At 41.6% G+C, this 19529-nt stretch overlaps 1 protein-coding gene across 2 annotated transcripts in view; it reads right to left on the bottom strand.

Moving 5' to 3' along the window:
* The window catches only part of LOC122551339 (protein NOXP20), a 60929-nt gene that overhangs the window by 6185 nt on the left and 35215 nt on the right, over positions 1-19529 (bottom strand). For both annotated transcript variants that reach the window (XM_043693073.2, XM_087987257.1), the window contains exons 8-13: positions 13826-13952; positions 11729-11811; positions 6924-7076; positions 5774-5913; positions 1238-1310; positions 530-583 (exon numbers count right to left, since the gene is read on the bottom strand). In XM_043693073.2, coding sequence (XP_043549008.1) covers positions 530-583; positions 1238-1310; positions 5774-5913; positions 6924-7076; positions 11729-11811; positions 13826-13952 — 630 coding nt within the window. The remainder of the gene's footprint in view (positions 1-529; positions 584-1237; positions 1311-5773; positions 5914-6923; positions 7077-11728; positions 11812-13825; positions 13953-19529) is intronic.

Genomic DNA, 19529 nt, shown 5'->3' with positions numbered 1-19529 from the left:
GCTCTTCATATCTTTAGTCATCCTGGAAACTCCAGCTTTGGATGCCATTCCTTTCCTTTTTGTAGGAATGTATCTAATCTGTACCTAAACTTGCTCTTTTTTGAAAGCACCTTATTACTCACAAGGCAACTTCAACAAAAATCCATTTATGGAAAAAGATCCACAATAGCTTTGAAAAGAATAGATCAATATTTGAAAAATCAACATTTTTTAAAAAATGAGTACAGGAAAAATGCAGAGGAATGGAACAACATAGATAGCTGTATTAGCGAATTCATACTGTCTTAGAGCCTGAAAGCACACAATCTGTTAATCCTACGGCATGAAATCAGACAAATATTCCATAATTGACCTTCAGTCAATACACCAGATAAGCATAAAAACAGCTTTCTGTATTCTGAAAATTAAACAAGGCACCTTAATGTTTAAGCAAATACAAACAGCAGGTAAGATATATTACCCCAAATAAAGCAAGGTAATATATTGTAGAATATTGTATAGGCATTATTTCAAAAAGTGTAAAGCTCACCTCAAATAATATAGTATTTATTTGTGGATTTAAAACCTCTGCTTTCTTTTTAGCCTGTAAAAATAATGCGTAGAAAATTTCACAAATGCAATTAAACCAAATCTGCCATAGGTTACAAACTACTGCCGGAAAACTGAAATAATCATCAGGTCAGACAGATTTAAGATTCCAGGTTGATATTGACTTTTCACCAGAACTGAGGAAAGATTGAAATGCAATAGGTTTTGAGTAAGTGATAAGTGGGAAAGGGGAGGAAGAACAAAGGGAAAGGTATGTGGCTAAGGCTGAAGAGATTAAATAGCAAAAGGTTTTGTGGCAATGTGTATGAATTGCTGAACAGCATGTGTTCACAAAAGCCTTATGCAGTCTTATATTAAATTGGACAACTGTTCAAAATATGGGAGGAATTCCAGAAGTATTCATATCCTGTTTCTGTTACAAAAAAACCATGAATATACATTGAGAAAATTATCTTTGCATATTTTGTTTTGAATGTATTTCAGCAAAGTACTTTCTTACTTGATGGAACATTTTAACCTGTATTGCTTCAATAAATTCTCCAAACCCAGACCATATTGAACTTCTTGTGAATTGTGAAATTATTGTTTAGCCCAATTGGCACCCTGAAGTCCATGCAACAGTTTGAAGCAAGTATCATCCACAACTTTAAGGCAGTAAAAATGATAGTGAATAACTACAAGAACTTACCCCTGCTCGAATCAAACAGGAAGCAAATTTCTTAGACAAAGAGGACACTTCTGTACACATTGCAATAGTTAGCCTGGATCAGAAGGAAATAAAACCTGGTGAGAAAATGTGATTACAAAACAAAATGGAAATCATCAAATTTGCTTAAAGGCTTGGTGAGTTACCTGAAAACTTTCACAACATTTCCAAGATAGTTAAACAGGGCTGAACTACTGTTAGTGTGTAAAGTTGTACTGATTATAACAAGATCAGTCAGGTGCACCTCATAGAATATGAGTTCCCTGACTGGGGCTGTTAATCTGTTCTAATCAGGGAGCCCTGGCTGAGAGACAAACAAGATGGTCAGAGGTTCTGTTCACTCCACGAGATGGCTCTGAGGAAGCCAGAGCAGTGTCAGGTACAATGCACGTGTAAATAAAGGGTGACTTGGTGACAGAATACAGGCCCCTGTAGAGTTATTTCAAAAATGACTCTGAGTAGAAATTTGCAGAAGGGAGGATCAGTAGATCACTCAACATCAGATTACAATCCAGATGGAAATCTGACTGTAAGCTAACATGCTCCTTGTAAGCCTGTCCCACTGCTATGCTGCAGGCAGGCTAAACTGGCAAAGTGAGACTTATACCTCTCATTCAGAAGGAAATTTCACCTTCAGGAGTTGCTAAATCATCTGATTGATTGCCAGCTCCATCTTTGCTGGCAGTGCCAGAAAAGGAACGTGGCTGCCCCAAGAAAGTAAATCATGGGTTTCATGGTGGGAGGGATCCTAGAGCCCAGGGAATAGGTAGACAGTGGTGGAGGGGCTAGATTCTGTCTGGTAGTTGAAGTTATTATTGGCATTTTGGAGGTTACTTCAATAAACACAAGGCACCTCCCAAACAAGATGTCTAAAGACAGTGTGCCTGCTTTGGTCCAACAGTGCATGCCAACTGCAGTTTGATATGGGTAGCATGTTTTCAGGGTTAAAATAGCTTATTAAAAGCTGAATGGATGCTTACTTATTTACACAGATGTCACGGGTGGGCCGATGATCCTGGCACCCAGTCTTCCTCTTTTTTTAAATGGGGTTGCACTTAGGGAAGGTGATGGCCAGCTAGCTGACAAATTCACACTCCTCTGAACATATTAATACCAAAGCCATGGAGCATTTAATATCTACCTTTTTTTTTCCAGAGAAGAACTGAAGATCACATCCAAGAGAACTTTTCTTGCTAGTAGATAGGTCTACTAGTGTTAGAGTGGTGCTGGAAAAGTAGGTCAGGCAGCATCCGAGGAGAAGGAAAAGCGACATTTCGGGCAAAAGCCCTTCATCAGGAATGAAGGCTCCCTGATTTTCCTGCTCCTCGGATGCTGCCTGACCTGCTGAGCTTTGCCAGCACCACTCTAATCTAGACTCTGATCTCCAACATCTGTAGTCCTTACTTTTGCCTACTAGTGTTAGACCTAATCCTAGGGAAACTGGTCAAACGGTTGAAGTTTCAGCCAGCAAGCGTTTTGGGGATAGTGACCATGACTCTAAGTTTCAAAGTCAGGGATAAGGATAGTGCAGAAGTTAAGAGATAAATTGAGATAAGGCCTACTTCAGTATCATCAGACAAGATCTGGCAAATATAATCTGGGAGCAGCTACTTGCATGTAAATCTACATTTTGAAAGTGGGAATTTTTTAAAAGTAGTATCATGAGAATTCAGGGCCAAAGTTTTCCTCTAAAAGTGAAGGGCAAGTGCAGTAAGTCCAGGAATGTCAACGGATATTGAGAGTTTGATAAAGTGAAAGAGAGAAACATGCTTCAGGTACAGCATGTTAAAAATAAGGGGAGCCCTTCAAAAGTCAGAGAGTCCCATACCATGGAAACAGACCCTGCAGTCCAACTCATCCATGCCGACCAAGTTTTTCAGACTAAACCAGTCCCACACACCACCCAGATCCCTTTTAATTCTTTCTCCTCTCACCTTAAAAACATGCCCCCTGGTTGTGAATTCTCCCATCCTAGGGAAAAGATCTTTGCTATTTACCTTATCTATGTTCTTCATGATTTTATAAATCTCCATAATGTCACCCCTCAACCTCCCACGCTCCAGTGAAAGATGCCTCAATCTATCCAGCCTCTCCTTATGAATCAAAACCTCTAATCCCAGCAACATCCCGGTAAATCTTTTCTGAACCCTTTCCAATTTAATAGTATAGTAGTGCGACCAGAATTACACAGTAGTCCAAAAGTATAGATAGTATAGGAGACTGCTTAAAAAGGAAACTAGAAAGGCAAAAAAGAGGCCGAGAAATATCTTTGGCAAAAGGAAAATCCCAAGGCTTTTTATAAGTATATTAACAGCAAGAAGATTACCACAGAAAGAATGGGACCTGTTAGAAAGTAAAGGGGCAACCTGTGTATGGAGCCAGTAGATGTGGGTGAAGTCTTAAATGAACACTTCTCATCTATATCCACAATTGTAGCAGGGGACATCAGTTGGGATGGTGAGATTCTGGAACATGTTAAGATTAATACAGAGGAGGTTTTAAATGTTTTAGCAGGCATTTAGATGCATATATCCTAAGGGTCTGATGAGACATATCCCAAGTTGTTAGGAGTGGCAGGGAAGAAAATTGCTGGTGGATTTATTTAATACTTTGTTGGCTACAGGTGAAGTGCCAGATGACTGGAGAATAGCTAATGTAGTTCCTTTGTTCAAAAAGAGGATAGGACAGGTAATTATATATTAGTTAGTCTGATGTCAGTGGTAGGGAAATTATTGAAAACAATTCTGAAGGACAGGATTAATCAATACTTGGAAAGGCAGGGATTGATCAGGGAGAGTCAGCATGGATTTGTTGAAAGGGAGATCCTGTCTGCCTAATTTAATTGCTTTTTTTGTAAAGATAACTAAATATATTGATGAGGGTACTGCAGTTGATATGGTAGACATGGACTTCAGCAACACCTTTGACAAGGCAAGCTGGCAAACTGGATCAAAAATTGACTTATAAATATTGAAGGGTTGTTTTTGCAATTAAAAGTCTGTGACTGATGGTGTACCACAGGGATTGGAGCTAGGATCCTTGCTTTTTGTCATGGACATTAACTGTTTGGATGTGAATACTAGAAGGTTTAATTAGTAAGCTGCAGATGACATGAGAATTAGTGGTGGTATTGATAGTGAGGCAGATGGCACTGGCTACAGTCTGATAGGTGCGAGGAGATATATTTTGGGAGGTTTTGTAAGGGAAGGATAAACACAGCGAATGGTAGGTCCCTAGGGAATACTGAGGAGAAACCTGACATTTGTGTACAAGTCTACAGATCCCCGAGTTAGGAGAAAGATGCTGGAGACCAGAGTTGAAAATTGTGGTGCTGGAAAAACACTGCAGGCCAGGCAGCATCCAAAGAGCAGGAGAATCGATGTTTCAGGCATAAGCCCTTCTTCAGCATAGGTAGACAGAGTGGTGAGGAAAGCATATCGGCTTCGTGCCTTCATATGCCGGGGTTTAGAATGGAGGCAAGGCAGTCTTGTTAGAACTTTATAAACATCATTTACACCACAGATGGAATACTGTGTGCAGCTCTGGTTACCATACTATCGGAAGGATGTACTGCAATGGAGAGGGCGCAGAGGAGATTCACCAGGATATTTCCTGGGATGAAAATTCTTAGTTATAAAGAGAGACTGGATAGGCCGGGTTTGCTTTCTCTGTAGCAGAGAAATCTCTTGGAGATCTGATTGAGGTATACAAAATTATGACAGGCTTAGACAGAAGATTGTGATAATCTCTTCCTATGGGAGATGCGTCTAAGACCAGAGAACATAAGCTAGGGTGAGGAGTAAGTGGTTTAGAGGAGATCTCTGAAAAAAGTTTTTCACCCATAGAGAGTAGTAGATATATAGAACGTGCTACCTGAGAGCGTGGTGGAGGCAGGTACTTTCAAAACATTTAAGAAGCATCTGGATGAGTACATAAATTGCTGGGGCACAGTATGCTCTGGTGTAAGTACAAGTAAATGGGATTAGTGGAGTTTGGTTGGTATAGACGTGGTGGGCTGAAGGGCCTATTTCTATGCTGCATTAATCTCTGACTCACATTGCACCACCACAACATGGGAAGAAAATAATAGTCATCTTCATGTGGAGATCTAAATAGATTTAGTGCATGAATAGTGAAGATAATTTGAACATTTGGAAAATATTTCTGCAGTCAGTTGAAACGAAACAGAAACCTGGGATAAGCTATACGCACACTTGTTTAGATTGTGCGCTAGGTGGGGGCAGCATGTCGTTAAAAGAGAAAATTTTGAAAGCAAATATTGGCAGCAAATGCTATCATCTACAGAAAATTGCCTTTGTTAGAATTTTTTGTAACTATTGTAACATAAATCCATTAGTTTAGCACTTGAGGGATGTTTTCTTTTATTTCCTAATTTTAATAACAAGGAACCATAAAATAATATTGTCTGTTTTTCTAATCATGGTATATTGAATACATGTTTTTGAATATGTCAAATAAACAATCCCAAATGAACATCAATATAGTTTTAAGTCTTACTGAGTGAGGATTTTAGACTGATCCAATGCTGACTTCTCCACATCCTGTCCATGGAGCATTAACTCAGCCACTTTATGGAGTTGCTCAATGCAGCGAGCTGTTATCTCAGCCAGACTCTCAATTGATAACATCAAAACATCCTGCATTGAAATCACAGATACATTTTCTTTACAAATAAATATTTTTCTCCATAATTTTTATTCCATTCTCCTTGCTGGAATGGCACACTGCAGTTACCAGTAATCCATCATCTGCCCCAAATGGCAATTTTTGTTCATTTGTGGGACATGGGCTTCGCCAGCTGGCTAGCATTTATTGCCGTTCCTAATCTCCTTCATAGGTACAGCCCAGAGATCTTAAGATGGGAGGGTACAATCTCCCTTTTTGTGGACTTTCATAGGAAGGTGGTGAGAAGAACAAATTGGCCTGGAGAGGTACTTGCTGGTGACTGGTTTATCTACTAACAGTGGTGTCGTGGTTTTCTCTTGGATTAATAATCCAGAACCTCCGATGCTACACATAGAGATCACTGGTTCACGTCTTATTGCAGCAGATGGTGAAATTTGACTGCAATAAAAATCTGGAATAAAGCAGCAGAATAATGGCGACTATGTAGTCATTGTTAATTGCCTTTAGGAGAGGAAATATGCCATCCTTACTAATTTAGCCAAGTATGTTCGAGTCCAGAACTGCAGCAATGTGTCTAACACTGAACTGCCTCTAAGCAATTCAGGATGAACAATAAATACTCACTTAGTCTGCAATAACCTACATCCCATTAAATTAATAAATAAAATATGGTAGACATTGTGCACACACCAAAATATGTTGAGGAATACTGAAATGAATGATCAATTCATCTGCATTTTTTCATGTAATCTTCTAAATTCACAGAGTCCAAATAAAGCTTATTTGTCCCGAATTATCCACAGTACAGTATTTCATCCAAAACAAAATGACAAGATGCAGCCTTTATATTGAAACTGAGTGGTACATTTTGTGAGCTTTGCAAAATTAGATTGCTGCTGGACACTATAGCTGAAAAAACCAGGCTTTGTACATTTGCATAACAGAACTTAGTATTAACAATTTTGAGAATATCTTTTAATTTTAGCAGATGCATCTAGTTTACAGCTTAGAAAATCCTTACCTCTACAGATATTTTGTCTTTCTGACTTGCTTTGTATTTTAGTTTCTCTTCTTCATTCTCTTTTTCATTATTTTTTTCTGATCCCAGTTCTTTATCTTCTGCTGCAAGCAAAGCATTGGTCTCTTTCACCCAGTCATAAGCCTTTCTCCTTGCCTGGAAAAATAATTGTCAATTTAAGATATCAGCTGACTTTCAATACTTTGGATCACTATGTGACTCTCTTCTTTAAATAGTATTTTAAGTATGTGATCATACGTGTGATATAATCACAGCAGATTAAAAATAGAACAGGAATTCTAATGAGGCTAGCCCTTGGCTGAGGCTTATGCACCCATTTAATCTCTTGAAATGCCTGAGACCCTGCTTGCTCTCTGCTATTAATTTTACACTGTTTATTTATACAACATTAAAAAGTTTCAAGTGGGTGTAGTTTCAGTTATTTGAAAGGTCTGGATTGTTGTCACTTTATTGGACTGTAGAGAAAAGGAGTCTGTTTTTGACGTTATTTTTACACATATAACTGTCATAAAATGCACTGTTTCTATACAGTGCATAGTTTGAATAACCTTAAGAATTGCCCTAGCTTGACACTTTGTTTATAAGGGATTGAGTAGATTGGCATACCCTGGCATAAAGAGTGGGGGGAATTATGTGCATGAGAAATGTTTGAACTTATAAAACGTCCTTCGTGTACACTACTGTTCAGCACATCTAGGATAGGTTGTAGATCACATATCTTTAACAACCTGGCCTGTCTCCATGAAAATGCGCAGGAACAATTCATGGGGCAATAGAGTCAGTCAGGTTGGGAGTGCCAGGTGCGGGCTCATGAGCAGAATTTCTCTGCATTCTTAAAAAATGCCCTGGTAAAAATTGGAAAGCCTAGGAATTGGTTCAGAAGTCTTGGAATCAAGGCCTACATGCCATTTTTTAAAACCAACTGAGTCATCTGAACTCATCAAAAATACAGGCCTTCATGACTTTCGACATCATAAAATCAAAAACACATTTATTACCATTTAATTAACTACTTTTACTGTTAGAAGGGTACGCAACTTGATTATTAAGATTGCTGTTTATTAGAAATTTTTAAAATCTAATTTATATATTTAATCCAAGTGCTTGTATTCCTTGCAGAACATAAAGGGATAAAATGGCAAGCAATGTCACCATTTGAATTCATTATCTTGTTTGTTTCAAAACTGAATCAAATCAGTAGACCATATCTGAATAGTAATAAGGAAAATGTCTCAATGACAGCAGTTTCAAGAATGTGATTACACTGGTGCGACAATGATTCATTTTAGAAGATATTATTTGCAGTTACTTTTGAAATAGTGCCTAATGCATAAAAAAAAACTGACTGGGTACAATGTTAATTAGCTGAAAATGTGTTGCTGGAAAAGCGCAGCAGGTCAGGCAGCATCCAGGGAACAGGAGAATCGACGTTTCGGGCATAAGCCCTTCTTCAGGCTTATGCCCGAAACGTCGATTCTCCTGTTCCCTGGATGCTGCCTGACCTGCTGCGCTTTTCCAGCAACACATTTTCAGCTCTGATCTCCAGCATCTGCAGACCTCACTTTCTCTACAATGTTAATTAAGCTCACTAATCATAAATCAAAACGGAAAATATACTCAGCGGCTCTATACAGATTCAAAACCAGTCAGGACAGATACAAGATACTGCAATACTACAATTTATATAAGGAAGTAGTAGCTCAGATCATCAAATAACAATTTTAATATATGAAAGTGATATTAGAATAAAAAACATATGTGCTTGCATTACCAACGTTAATTTAATAGAAAGCTTTTTGTTGAAACCATGGGCAGAATATTATGGGTGCTGCGAGTGTGGTGAGGAACTGCTTGCCCATCCCCTCCCATCAACCCAGGGAAAAAACATCTGATTAGGTAGAGCTCAGTACTGCGCATTGAAGAGACTGTAAGTGTCAATGTGATCTCAGACTCAGGTATGGAGCAGAGGGGTAAAGTGGAGGGTTGTAGGAAAGGGCTGGGGAAGAGACATTAATGTGACGTTTTAATGTCCGCAAGAGAAGGAAGACAGAAAGCAGTTACTATCTTCTGGAGGGGTACAATACACAAAAGGCACTGTGCAAAGATAGTACTCCCCTTCCCTCCCGATCTTGTTAAAAACATATTAAAAGTTGGCTGCTGGCTCCTGCTTGACCATGCCAACCATACTATGGCAGGGGCAGGATAATAACGGGGGAAATTGAGCTGTTAATACATTCTAGAGAACAGTCATAATTGTCTCAAAATATTAACTTTCTCTCCACAGATACTGTCAAATCTATGAGTTTCTGTTGTATTTTCTGTTTTTCAGATTTCCAGAATCCACAGTATGTTGCTTCTATTAAAGCACTAGAAGGTTGTCTGCTGGGTGACTTCACAAAATATTTATTTTTCAAAGCTGATATTTCCTTAAAAAGTCAAAATCCTCTAATGGTTGACTAAAGACTATGAGATGCAACATACTGAACAATAATTGTGACATGACAAAGGAACAACTGAAATTTGATCCACTTTTTCATAGTTAGCTTTAGTAAAAAAAAAGGTTGAGATACTTCACTATAATTGACCTGAGAATGTCTGAGCTACAAAATGCTGATGATGATTATTAGACATTATTAATGATTAGAAATCTGGATAACGGATAAATGATGTATTTGCATTCGGGCAACAAAATGCTTTGGGTCAACTTATGAATTGTTCAAAAAAACCATTATTATAAATGTCCCTGAGGTGTTGCGGGGCTTTTAGTGCTTCTGGCATGTCAGTATAGCTTGCTGCACCACATTATAGGTAAGTAATCACATTGTTGTAGGACTAGCTCAAGACAACAGCTGACAACAAAGGAAAGGAAACCCAAGGTGATGTTTCTTGTCACCAGGGCCAGTAGTCTGGAACTCTTGAATTAACCCTTCATTAGAGTTTAAGTGCTCTCAAGTTATCATTGATTTCAAACATGAATCCTGTCTTTTGCTTCACAGATGCTGCCTGATCTGTTGAGTACTTCCAGTACTTTGTTTTGATTACAGAAGCCCCTTCACTGTATTGGCAACAGAAATTCAAGGTAACAGATCGTAATTTTCTGAAAGGCATCAAATGCTGGCTTTGCCATTGATGAAGGGCAGTAGATCCCCCGCCCAGTATAATTCTACCACAAGAACTTCTGTGATATTCTCTTCTTTCAGCCAAATTACCTTGTACACCTCATCACAAGTACTTTATCATTGCAAGTTTCAAATTAGTTCTAACTGTAATATAAAACAATTCAGGCTCCATCTGAAAATGACTATATTTTAATCCGCGCTTTTAATTTAAATATACAAACATTCTTCTGTTAAACCATGATTATCACAAGCTAAGGTAATGATAAATTATGCCAACAGTGGAAGAAAGAATCAGCTGACGCAATCATAGGGAAAGAGAGACACAACAAATCAGTGTCAGATCACAATGAAAACCTCTTCAACTACTGACTGCTACTTGCAAGGTTGCAATACCTTTATAATTTAAAAATAACAAAAGTGATTTAAACATAGGTAAGAAAGGATGGCCGGCACGGTTGCTCAGTGGTTAGCACTGTTGCCTCACAGCATTAGCGACTAGGGTTCAATTCCAGCCTTGGGGCAACTTTGTGGAGTTTGCACTTTTCCCCCATGTTTGTGTGGGTTTTCTCTGGGTGCTCTGGTTTCCTCCCACAAGTCCAAATATGTGCAGGTTAGGTGAGCTGGCCATGCTAAATTGCCTTTAGTATTTAGGGATGTGTAGATCAGATGCATTAGTCAGGGGAAATGTAGAGTAATAGCGTAAGGGAATGGGTCTGGGTGGATTACTCTTTGGAGGGTTGGTGTGGACTTGGGCCAAATGGCCTGTTTCCACACTGTAGGGATTCTATGGTTCTATGAAAAGGTCAGACACAATGACTTGCAGTTAGCCCTTAAGCTATTTATTAGCTTAACAAGCCAGCCTCACACAGACCTCCAAAGAAGTACCTAAGTAGTCACAAGTGGCAGCGATAGTGTCAGAGGACAGATCCGATAGGTAGACCTTGAACAAGTGCAGTTCCAATTGCAAAGTTCCTGATCACTGATACAAACTTAGCAGAGTATGGTCAGGTTTAGTGACAGCAAGCCCCAAATACAGCCCAATCTGCCATCATCTGAAAAGACTCAGGTGCCATCATCCTATGGGGCAGTCAAAAGTAAGACTTTTCTCAATTCCCTCACCTCAACATTTTTAAAATAGACAAGAAATCATGCTTTGGAGGTTTAAATATGTTGCTTGTGTTTTATAGCAACGCAGGGCAAAAGGTAAACTTCACAAAGACAAGTTACTTTTCTGATCTGTTGCAGACTCAAACAGCAGCCCAATAGGAAATTAGCAAGAACCAACATGCAGAGAATCAGTCTCACTCTCAATTCTTTTCCCCAATTCCCACATGGCTACTGATCCTTTTGAAAATGCTACCAGACAAGAGACAAAGCATTCCCCTATATCACCTCACCTCACTTGCTTCAGATGGCGAGTGAAACTTAATGATCCATCAAATCAAACTATTATGAGAATAAATCCATGCAAGTTAAAGCATTACATTCTAATTCAGGGAAGAATTACAGGCTTTAAAATGTGATCTCTTATTTGCAGAAACATTACATGAAGAAGCACTCCAACACTCCTAGCCTCCACTCCCATCCCCACTCCACCGCCACACACACCATCACCATTCCTCAAAACACATCGTAAATGTACTACAATTATTTACAAACTCTACTTGCCTTGTTAAGCTTGTCTGGAGTAGCAGCTACGTGCAACTCAAATAGCAGCTCAGTTAGCGTGTATACAAACTCATTATCATCACCTGCCAGAAACAAAATAGCAGTTAATCCCTTTACAGCATTTTCTGCATCACTTTCAGGTTAACTAAAATAACAGTCCATAGTGATTTTTTTCTAAAGCTTTGTAAGTTACCTTAATGTGCTACATTCAAGCAAGATAACCATACTTCCAATCTTTACTTGTAGTAGTAATAGTAATAGTAGTAGTAGTAAATTATTTTATCTGATTGCATAGTACATGTTCCCATTCACAAGGAATTTATTTTGGGAAGAATGTAGAATTAATTGGGAAATCTAAATTCTGTAACAAGTTAATCGGATATGTTGGTTAAAGATATTTGGATTTGTGCAACTGGAGAATTCAGTTCTGGCACATTTAAAGACAACTGGTACATTTTGTTTAAATTGGGCTTAAGCTGTTGTACTTTTTGATCCTTTGACAATACATTATTTATCAAATGGCATAGACCATGGTAGCATGCTTCTCACAATAGCTATGCATTAGAATAGCTCTTTACATTGCTAAAATAGATGAAAATTTGCACCTTCCTATATAGTGAATTTGATATGTCTCACTCTCGAAGAAGCACAAGTAAGCCATTCACTCTTTCAAGCTGATTCTGTTACTCCACTTCGGTTTTCTGTCTTTCATCCATATTCATAAAAAGTAGACACTTATGAACTTTATTTCAACTCAGTATGGGTGCTGAGGTCTGACCATGGTACATTCTAAATGAGTCAGCATGGAGGCTACAAGGGCAAAGGTTAGGGAGGATAAGTTGGAACTTAGTTGGTCCATAGGTTTCAAAAGACAATATGGGCTGGGTAGAGTAGCACAGAATGACACGGAGGGTATGGCAATATGGAGAGTGGATGGAGGTGCAGAGATTGGCATGGAGGATATGAAGGGTTGGTATGGGGCATAAGTTGGACATGGATGTGTTGGGATGGGCTGATAAGCTTTAAAGGTGTTTTTTTTTAAGCTGTTTTTCATTGCTCTGAAGTACTGAGTTGGCCTTATTCAGCCTGCCTCGACAACCAACTGTCCACGTGGCTGCTTCTGAACTCCTTCTTGAGAGTGGCGGGTCCAATTCTCATTTCACCTGCAAATCTTTCACTTGAAAATTCAGTCATCTGAGACACTTTTTTCTGGGTTGGGTTTGCAGAGCAATTGTCAGATTCCACACTCCAAAGAAAGGACCAAAAACTCAGGCCTATGTCTGCTGGTTGTAAATTCTAGAACATTAGAGCTTAAATATTAGAGCCAGAACTTTCAGGAGTGAAAATAGTATATGCTTCAATATACAAATGGTGTTTGAAGTTTGGGATTCTAACCAATGGGAATTTAAGTATATCAGTTCTGGGTGGGTTACACTTCGGAGGGTCGGTGTGGACTTGTTGGGCAGAAGGGCCTGATTTCACACTGTAGGGAATCTATTCTAATCTAATCATTAATTTTAAATCTGAGGTTGTTAAAGTTTTGTTATCCAGAGTGATTAAGGCATATGGGTCAAAGGCAGGTATAAACAATTAGGTCGCAAACTAATCATGAGCGCGATGCATGGGGAAATCAGCTCCGAAGATTAAATGACCCAATCTTTTCTCTTTGTATGTAGGATATGAACTACCATAATCATCCGCTATGGAGATGGCTTTATTGTAATTGATCTGTTCTATTTTCGGTAAGGTAATGGCATGGTAAAAAAATGCTCATATGAAAAGTTGCTGCTTTGTTGTCTATCATAAATAACACAAATTAGATTTTAATCAATAGATACATTCATGTCTTGAATTGAACTGAACTCAAATTGTATGCAGAGACACATTGCCTACAATTTGGATAACTAGAGCTTAATGAATCCAGAGTTCCTAAACTAATTAGTCTGATGATTAAAATTCTCTAAGAAAACAAAAACTAAAATTCTTCGCTTGTCGTTACATCACAATTGTTATTTCTGTACAGCTTTCAAGTGTTAATTATTCACGTCATCTTTTTGAGAAACTGAGGAGAAAGACACTAATATCACATTAGGATACCTTGCTTGTCCTCGTGCTCTTCCCCTGTATTTAATTCTTTGAGTAAGAAAACCTCTTTAATACTGATCAAATCCTTCTTCAGAGTCTCCAATTCTTCCCCTGTGAGAGACATCAAAACCGACTGAACCTGGAAAAACAACAAACAACCTTCGATATTATGATTTAAGGATATTCAATGGAATTTCGAGGGCATGGACCTGACATACATCTCCAAAACTGGCAGTATGCCCACTGATTCCACTCGACGAGCTTGGAGGGATTTAAATTCCTATTTAGAGTCATAGAGATGTACATCATGGAAACAGACCGTTCCATTCCCATCCCGTCCATGCTGACCAGATATCTGAACCAATCTAGTCCCACCTGCCATCACCCAGCCCATATCCCTCCAAACCCTTCCTATTCATATACCCATCCAAATGCCTCTTAAAATGTTGTAATTGTACCAGCCTTCACCACTTCCTCTGGCAGCTCATTCCATACACATACCACCTTCTACGTGAAAAGGTTGCCCCTTAGGTCTCTTTTATATCTTTCTCCTCTCACCCTAAACCTATGCCCTCTAATTCTGGACTTCACCAACACAGGGAAAAGACTTTGCCTATTTATCCTATCTATGCCCCTCATAATTTTGTAAACGTCTATAAAGGTCACTCTTCAGCCTCTGACACTCCAGAGAAAACAGCATCAGCCTGTTCAGCTTCTCCCTGTAGCTCAGATCCTCCAAGCCTGGCAAGATCCTTGTAGATCTTTTCTCCTTGTAGGAAGGAGACCAGAACTGCACGCAACATTCCAACAGTGGCCTAACCAATGTCCTGTACAGCCGCAACATGACCTCCCAACTCCTGTACTCAATACTCTGACTAATAAAGGAAAGCATATCAAACGCCTTCTTCACTATCCTATCTACCTGCGACACCACTTTCAAGGAGCTATGAATCTGCACTCCAAGGTCTCTTTGTTCAGCAACCCTCCCTAGGACCTTACCATTAAGTGTACAAGTCCTGCTAAGATTTGCTTTCCCAAAATGCAGCACCTCGCATTTATCTGAATTAAACTCCATCTGCCACATCTCAGCCCATTGGCCCATCTGGTCAAAATCCTGTTGTAATTTGAGGTAACCCTCTTCGCTGTCCACTACAGCTTCAATTTTGGTGTCATCTGCAAACTTACTAACTGTATCTCTTATGCCCACATCCAAATCATTTATGTAAATGACAAAAAGTAGAGGGCCCCGCACCGATCCTTGTGGCACTCCACTGGTCACAGGCCTCCAGTCTGAAAAACAACCCTCCATCACCACCTTTGAGCCATTCTGCATCCAAATGGCTAGTTCTCCCTGTATTCCATGAGATCTAACCTTGCTATCAGTCTCCCATGTGGAACCTTGTCGAACGCCTTACTGAAGTCCATATAGATCACATCTACTGCTCTGCCCTCATCAATTCTCCTTGTTACTTCTTCAAAAAACTCAATCAAGTTTGTGAGACAAGATTTCCCATGCACAAAGCCATGTTGACTATCCCTAATCAGTTCTTGCCTTTCCAAATACATGTACATCCTGTCCCTCAGGATTCCCTCCAACAACTTGCCCACCACCGAGGTCAGGCTCACCGGTCTATAGTTCCCTGGCTTGTCTTTACCGTCCTTCTTAAACAGTGGCACTATGTTTGCCAACCTCCAGTCTTCCAGCACCTCACCTGTGACTATCGATGATACAAATATCTCAGCAAGAGACCCAGTAATCAGTTCTCTAGCTTCCCACAGAGTTCTCGGGTACATCTGATCAGGTCCTGGGGATTTATCCACCTTTACTCGTTTCAAGACATCAAGCACTTCCTCCTCTGTAATCTGGACATTTTGCAAGATGTCACCATCTATTGCCCTACAGTCTATATCTTCCATATCCTTTTCCACAGTAAATACTGATGCAAAATACTCATTTAGTATCTCCCCCATTTTCTGTGGCTCCACACAAAGGCCGCCTTGCTGATCTTTGAGGGGCCCTATTCTCTCCCTAGTTACCCTTTTGTCCTTAATGTATTTGTAAAAACCCTTTGGATTCTCCTTAATTCTATTTGCCAAAGCTATCTCATGTCCCCATTTTGCCCTCCTGATTTCCTTCTTAAGTATACTCCTACCTCCTTTATACTCTTCTAAGGATTCAATTGATCTATCCTGTCTATACCTGACATATGCTTCCTTCTTTTCCTTAACAAAACCCCCAATTTCTTTAGTCATCCAGCATTCCCTATACCTAACAGCCTTTCCTTTCACCTGGACAGGAATATATTTTTTATGGATTCTCGTTATCTCATTTCTGAAGGCTTCCCATTTTCCAGCCGTCCCTTTACCTGCGAGCATCTGCCTCCAATCAGCTTTCGAAAGTTCTTGCCTAATACCGTCAAAATTGGCCTTTCTCCAATTTAGAATTTCAACTTTTAGATCTGGTCGATCCTTTTCCATCACTATTTTAAAACTAACAGAATTATGGTCGCTGGCCCCAAAGTGCTCCCGTACTGACACCTCAGTCACCTACTCTGCCTTATTTCCCAAGAGGAGGTCAGGTTTTGCACCTTCTCTAGTAGGTATATCCACATACTGAATCAAGAAATTGTCTTGTACACACTTAACAAGTTCCTCTCCATCTAAACCCTTAACACAATAGCAGTCCCAGTCTATGTTTGGAAAGTTAAAATCCCCTACCATAACCACCCTATTATTCTTACAGATAGCTGAGATCTCCTTACAAGTTTGTTTCTCAATTTCCCTCTAACTATTAGGGGGTCTATAATACAGTCCCAATAAGGTGATCATCCCTTTCTTATTTCTCAGTTCCACCCAAATAACTTCTCTGGATGTATTTCCGGGAATATCCTCCCTCAGCACAGCTGTAATGCTATCCTTTATCAAAAATGCCACTCCCTCTCCTCTCTTGCCTCCCTTTCTATCCTTCCTGTAGCATTTGTATCCTGGAACATTACGTTGACATCCCTGCCCATCCTTGAGCCATGTTTCTGTAATTGCTATGATATCCCAGTCCCATGTTCCTAACCATGCCCTGAGTTCATCTGCCTTCCCCATTAGGCCCCTTGCATTGAAATAAATGCAGTTTAATTTATTAGTCCTACCTTGTCCCTGCCTGCCCTGACTGTTTGACTCACTTCTGTTCTCAGCTGTACCAGTCTCAGATTAGGTTTAATAATTGATGCTCTCAAAGGTTGAGAGCTATGGTCTTGTTGTGCTGAGCGGCGTTATTTATTTATTTGTTGATTTGTAATAAGTATAGTTTTGATTTCTTTTGCAGAAAAGTATAGTAGTTGGTTTACTGTTTCTGATGTTCTGATGCTATATTTTCATGTTTCTACAACTTCCTAATTTTGTAACAAAAAGTTTTCAATAAATTAAAAAAAACAAAGAATGACACTCTCCACCACCAACGCTCAATAGTATCCCTACAGTATGGAAACAAGCCATTTGGCCCACCAAGTCCACATCAACCCTCCCAACAGCATCCCCCCAATCCTACAACCCTGTACTTCCCATGGCTAATTCACCAAATCCACATCCCCTGGACACTATGGGCAATTTGAGGGAAAGTGAGGACTGCAGATGCTGGAGATCAAAATAGAGAGTGCGGTGCTGGAAAAGCATAGCAGGTCAGGTAGCATCTGAGGAGCAGGAGAGTCAAAGTTTCAGGCATTGACCTTTCTCCAGGAATCAATTCCTGATGAAGGGCTTATGCCCGAAACATCAATTCTCGTCAAGTTTCATTTTTAATTTTAAATTCCAGAGAGTAAAGACCCAATCTACTCAACCTTTCATTCCAGAAATCACGAGTTAATCGTTACTGCACCATCTCAGTGGCAAGTATTCCTTAGATAAGGAAACCAAAATTATGCACAATTACCCACATACGATTTCACAAAAACATTGTACAGTTTTAGCAAGATCTCTTTATGCCAACTCCTATCTATTATTTAAAATTTCACTATTTAAAAAAAATTCAACAATAGTATAATTCCAACTAAACAATTTTTATTTCTCACATAATATTTTATGTCTCTCTATTGACTTCTTAACAGTCTATTTGTCTTTGCATCCTCTGTGTTGGTCTTAAAAGCCAATTGTTCCACCCAGCTTTGGTTCATTACTAAACTTGGATATGTTAATCTCAAAATCATTAATATACCTTAATATAAATTGCACATTATTGAGGTTAAAGAATCAGAGAGAGAAGGCAAGAGACAGAGCGAGAGAGAGACCGAGAGAAAACAGAGGGCGAGCGAGCGAGAGAGGGCGAGAGGGCGAGCGAGCGAGCGAGCGAGGGCGAGAGGGCGAGCGAGGGCGAGAGGGCGAGCGAGGGCGAGAGGGCGAGCGAGGGCGAGAGGGCGAGCGAGGGCGAGAGGGCGAGCGGGCGCGAGAGGGCGGGCGCGAGAGGGCGGGCGCGAGAGGGCGGGCGCGAGAGGGAGGGCGCGAGAGGGAGGGCGCGAGAGGGAGGGCGCGAGAGGGAGGGCGCGAGAGGGAGGGCGCGAGAGGGAGGGCGCGAGAGGGAGGGCGCGAGAGGGAGGGCGCGAGAGGGAGGGCGCGAGAGGGAGGGCGCGAGAGGGAGGGCGCGAGAGGGAGGGCGCGAGAGGGAGGGCGCGAGAGGGAGGGCGCGAGAGGGAGGGCGCGAGAGGGAGGGCGCGAGAGGGAGGGCGCGAGAGGGAGGGCGAGAGGGAGGGCGAGAGGGAGGGCGAGAGGGAGGGCGAGAGAGAGAGAGAGCGAGAGAGAGAGGGCGAGAGAGAGAGAGAGGGCGAGAGAGAGAGAGAGGGCGAGAGAGAGAGGGCGAGAGAGAGAGGGCGAGAGAGAGAGGGCGAGAGAGAGAGGGCGAGAGAGAGAGGGCGAGAGAGAGAGGGCGAGAGAGAGAGAGAGAGGGCGAGAGAGAGGGCGAGAGAGAGGGCGAGAGAGAGGGCGAGAGAGAGGGCGAGAGAGAGGGCGAGAGGGAGGGCGAGAGAGAGGGCGAGAGAGAGGGCGAGAGAGAGGGCGAGAGAGAGGGCGAGAGAGAGGGCGAGAGAGAGGGCGAGAGAGAGGGCGAGAGAGAGGGCGAGAGAGAGGGCGAGAGAGAGGGCGAGAGAGAGGGCGAGAGAGAGGGCGAGAGAGAGGGCGAGAGAGAGGGCGAGAGAGAGGGCGAGAGAGAGGGCGAGAGAGAGGGCGAGAGAGAGGGCGAGAGAGAGGGCGAGAGAGAGGGCGAGAGAGAGGGCGAGAGAGAGGGCGAGAGAGAGGGCGAGAGAGAGGGCGAGAGAGAGGGCGAGAGAGAGGGCGAGAGAGAGGGCGAGAGAGAGGGCGAGAGAGAGGGCGAGAGAGAGGGCGAGAGAGAGGGCGAGAGAGAGGGCGAGAGAGAGGGCGAGAGAGAGGGCGAGAGAGAGGGCGAGAGAGAGGGCGAGAGAGAGGGCGAGAGAGAGGGCGAGAGAGAGGGCGAGAGAGAGGGCGAGAGAGAGGGCGAGAGAGAGGGCGAGAGAGAGGGCGAGAGAGAGGGCGAGAGAGAGGGCGAGAGAGAGGGCGAGAGAGAGGGCGAGAGAGAGGGCGAGAGAGAGGGCGAGAGAGAGGGCGAGAGAGAGGGCGAGAGAGAGGGCGAGAGAGAGGGCGAGAGAGAGGGCGAGAGAGAGGGCGAGAGAGAGGGCGAGAGAGAGGGCGAGAGAGAGGGCGAGAGAGAGGGCGAGAG

Source organism: Chiloscyllium plagiosum, unplaced genomic scaffold (assembly GCF_037043375.1).
Source record: "Chiloscyllium plagiosum isolate Xiang-an unplaced genomic scaffold, Cpla_swu_hap1 HiC_scaffold_1, whole genome shotgun sequence".
NCBI classification, from domain to species: Eukaryota; Metazoa; Chordata; class Chondrichthyes; order Orectolobiformes; family Hemiscylliidae; genus Chiloscyllium; species Chiloscyllium plagiosum.
The sequence above is the reverse complement of the archived record's forward strand: the minus strand, read 5'-3'. Positions and strand labels throughout refer to the sequence as shown.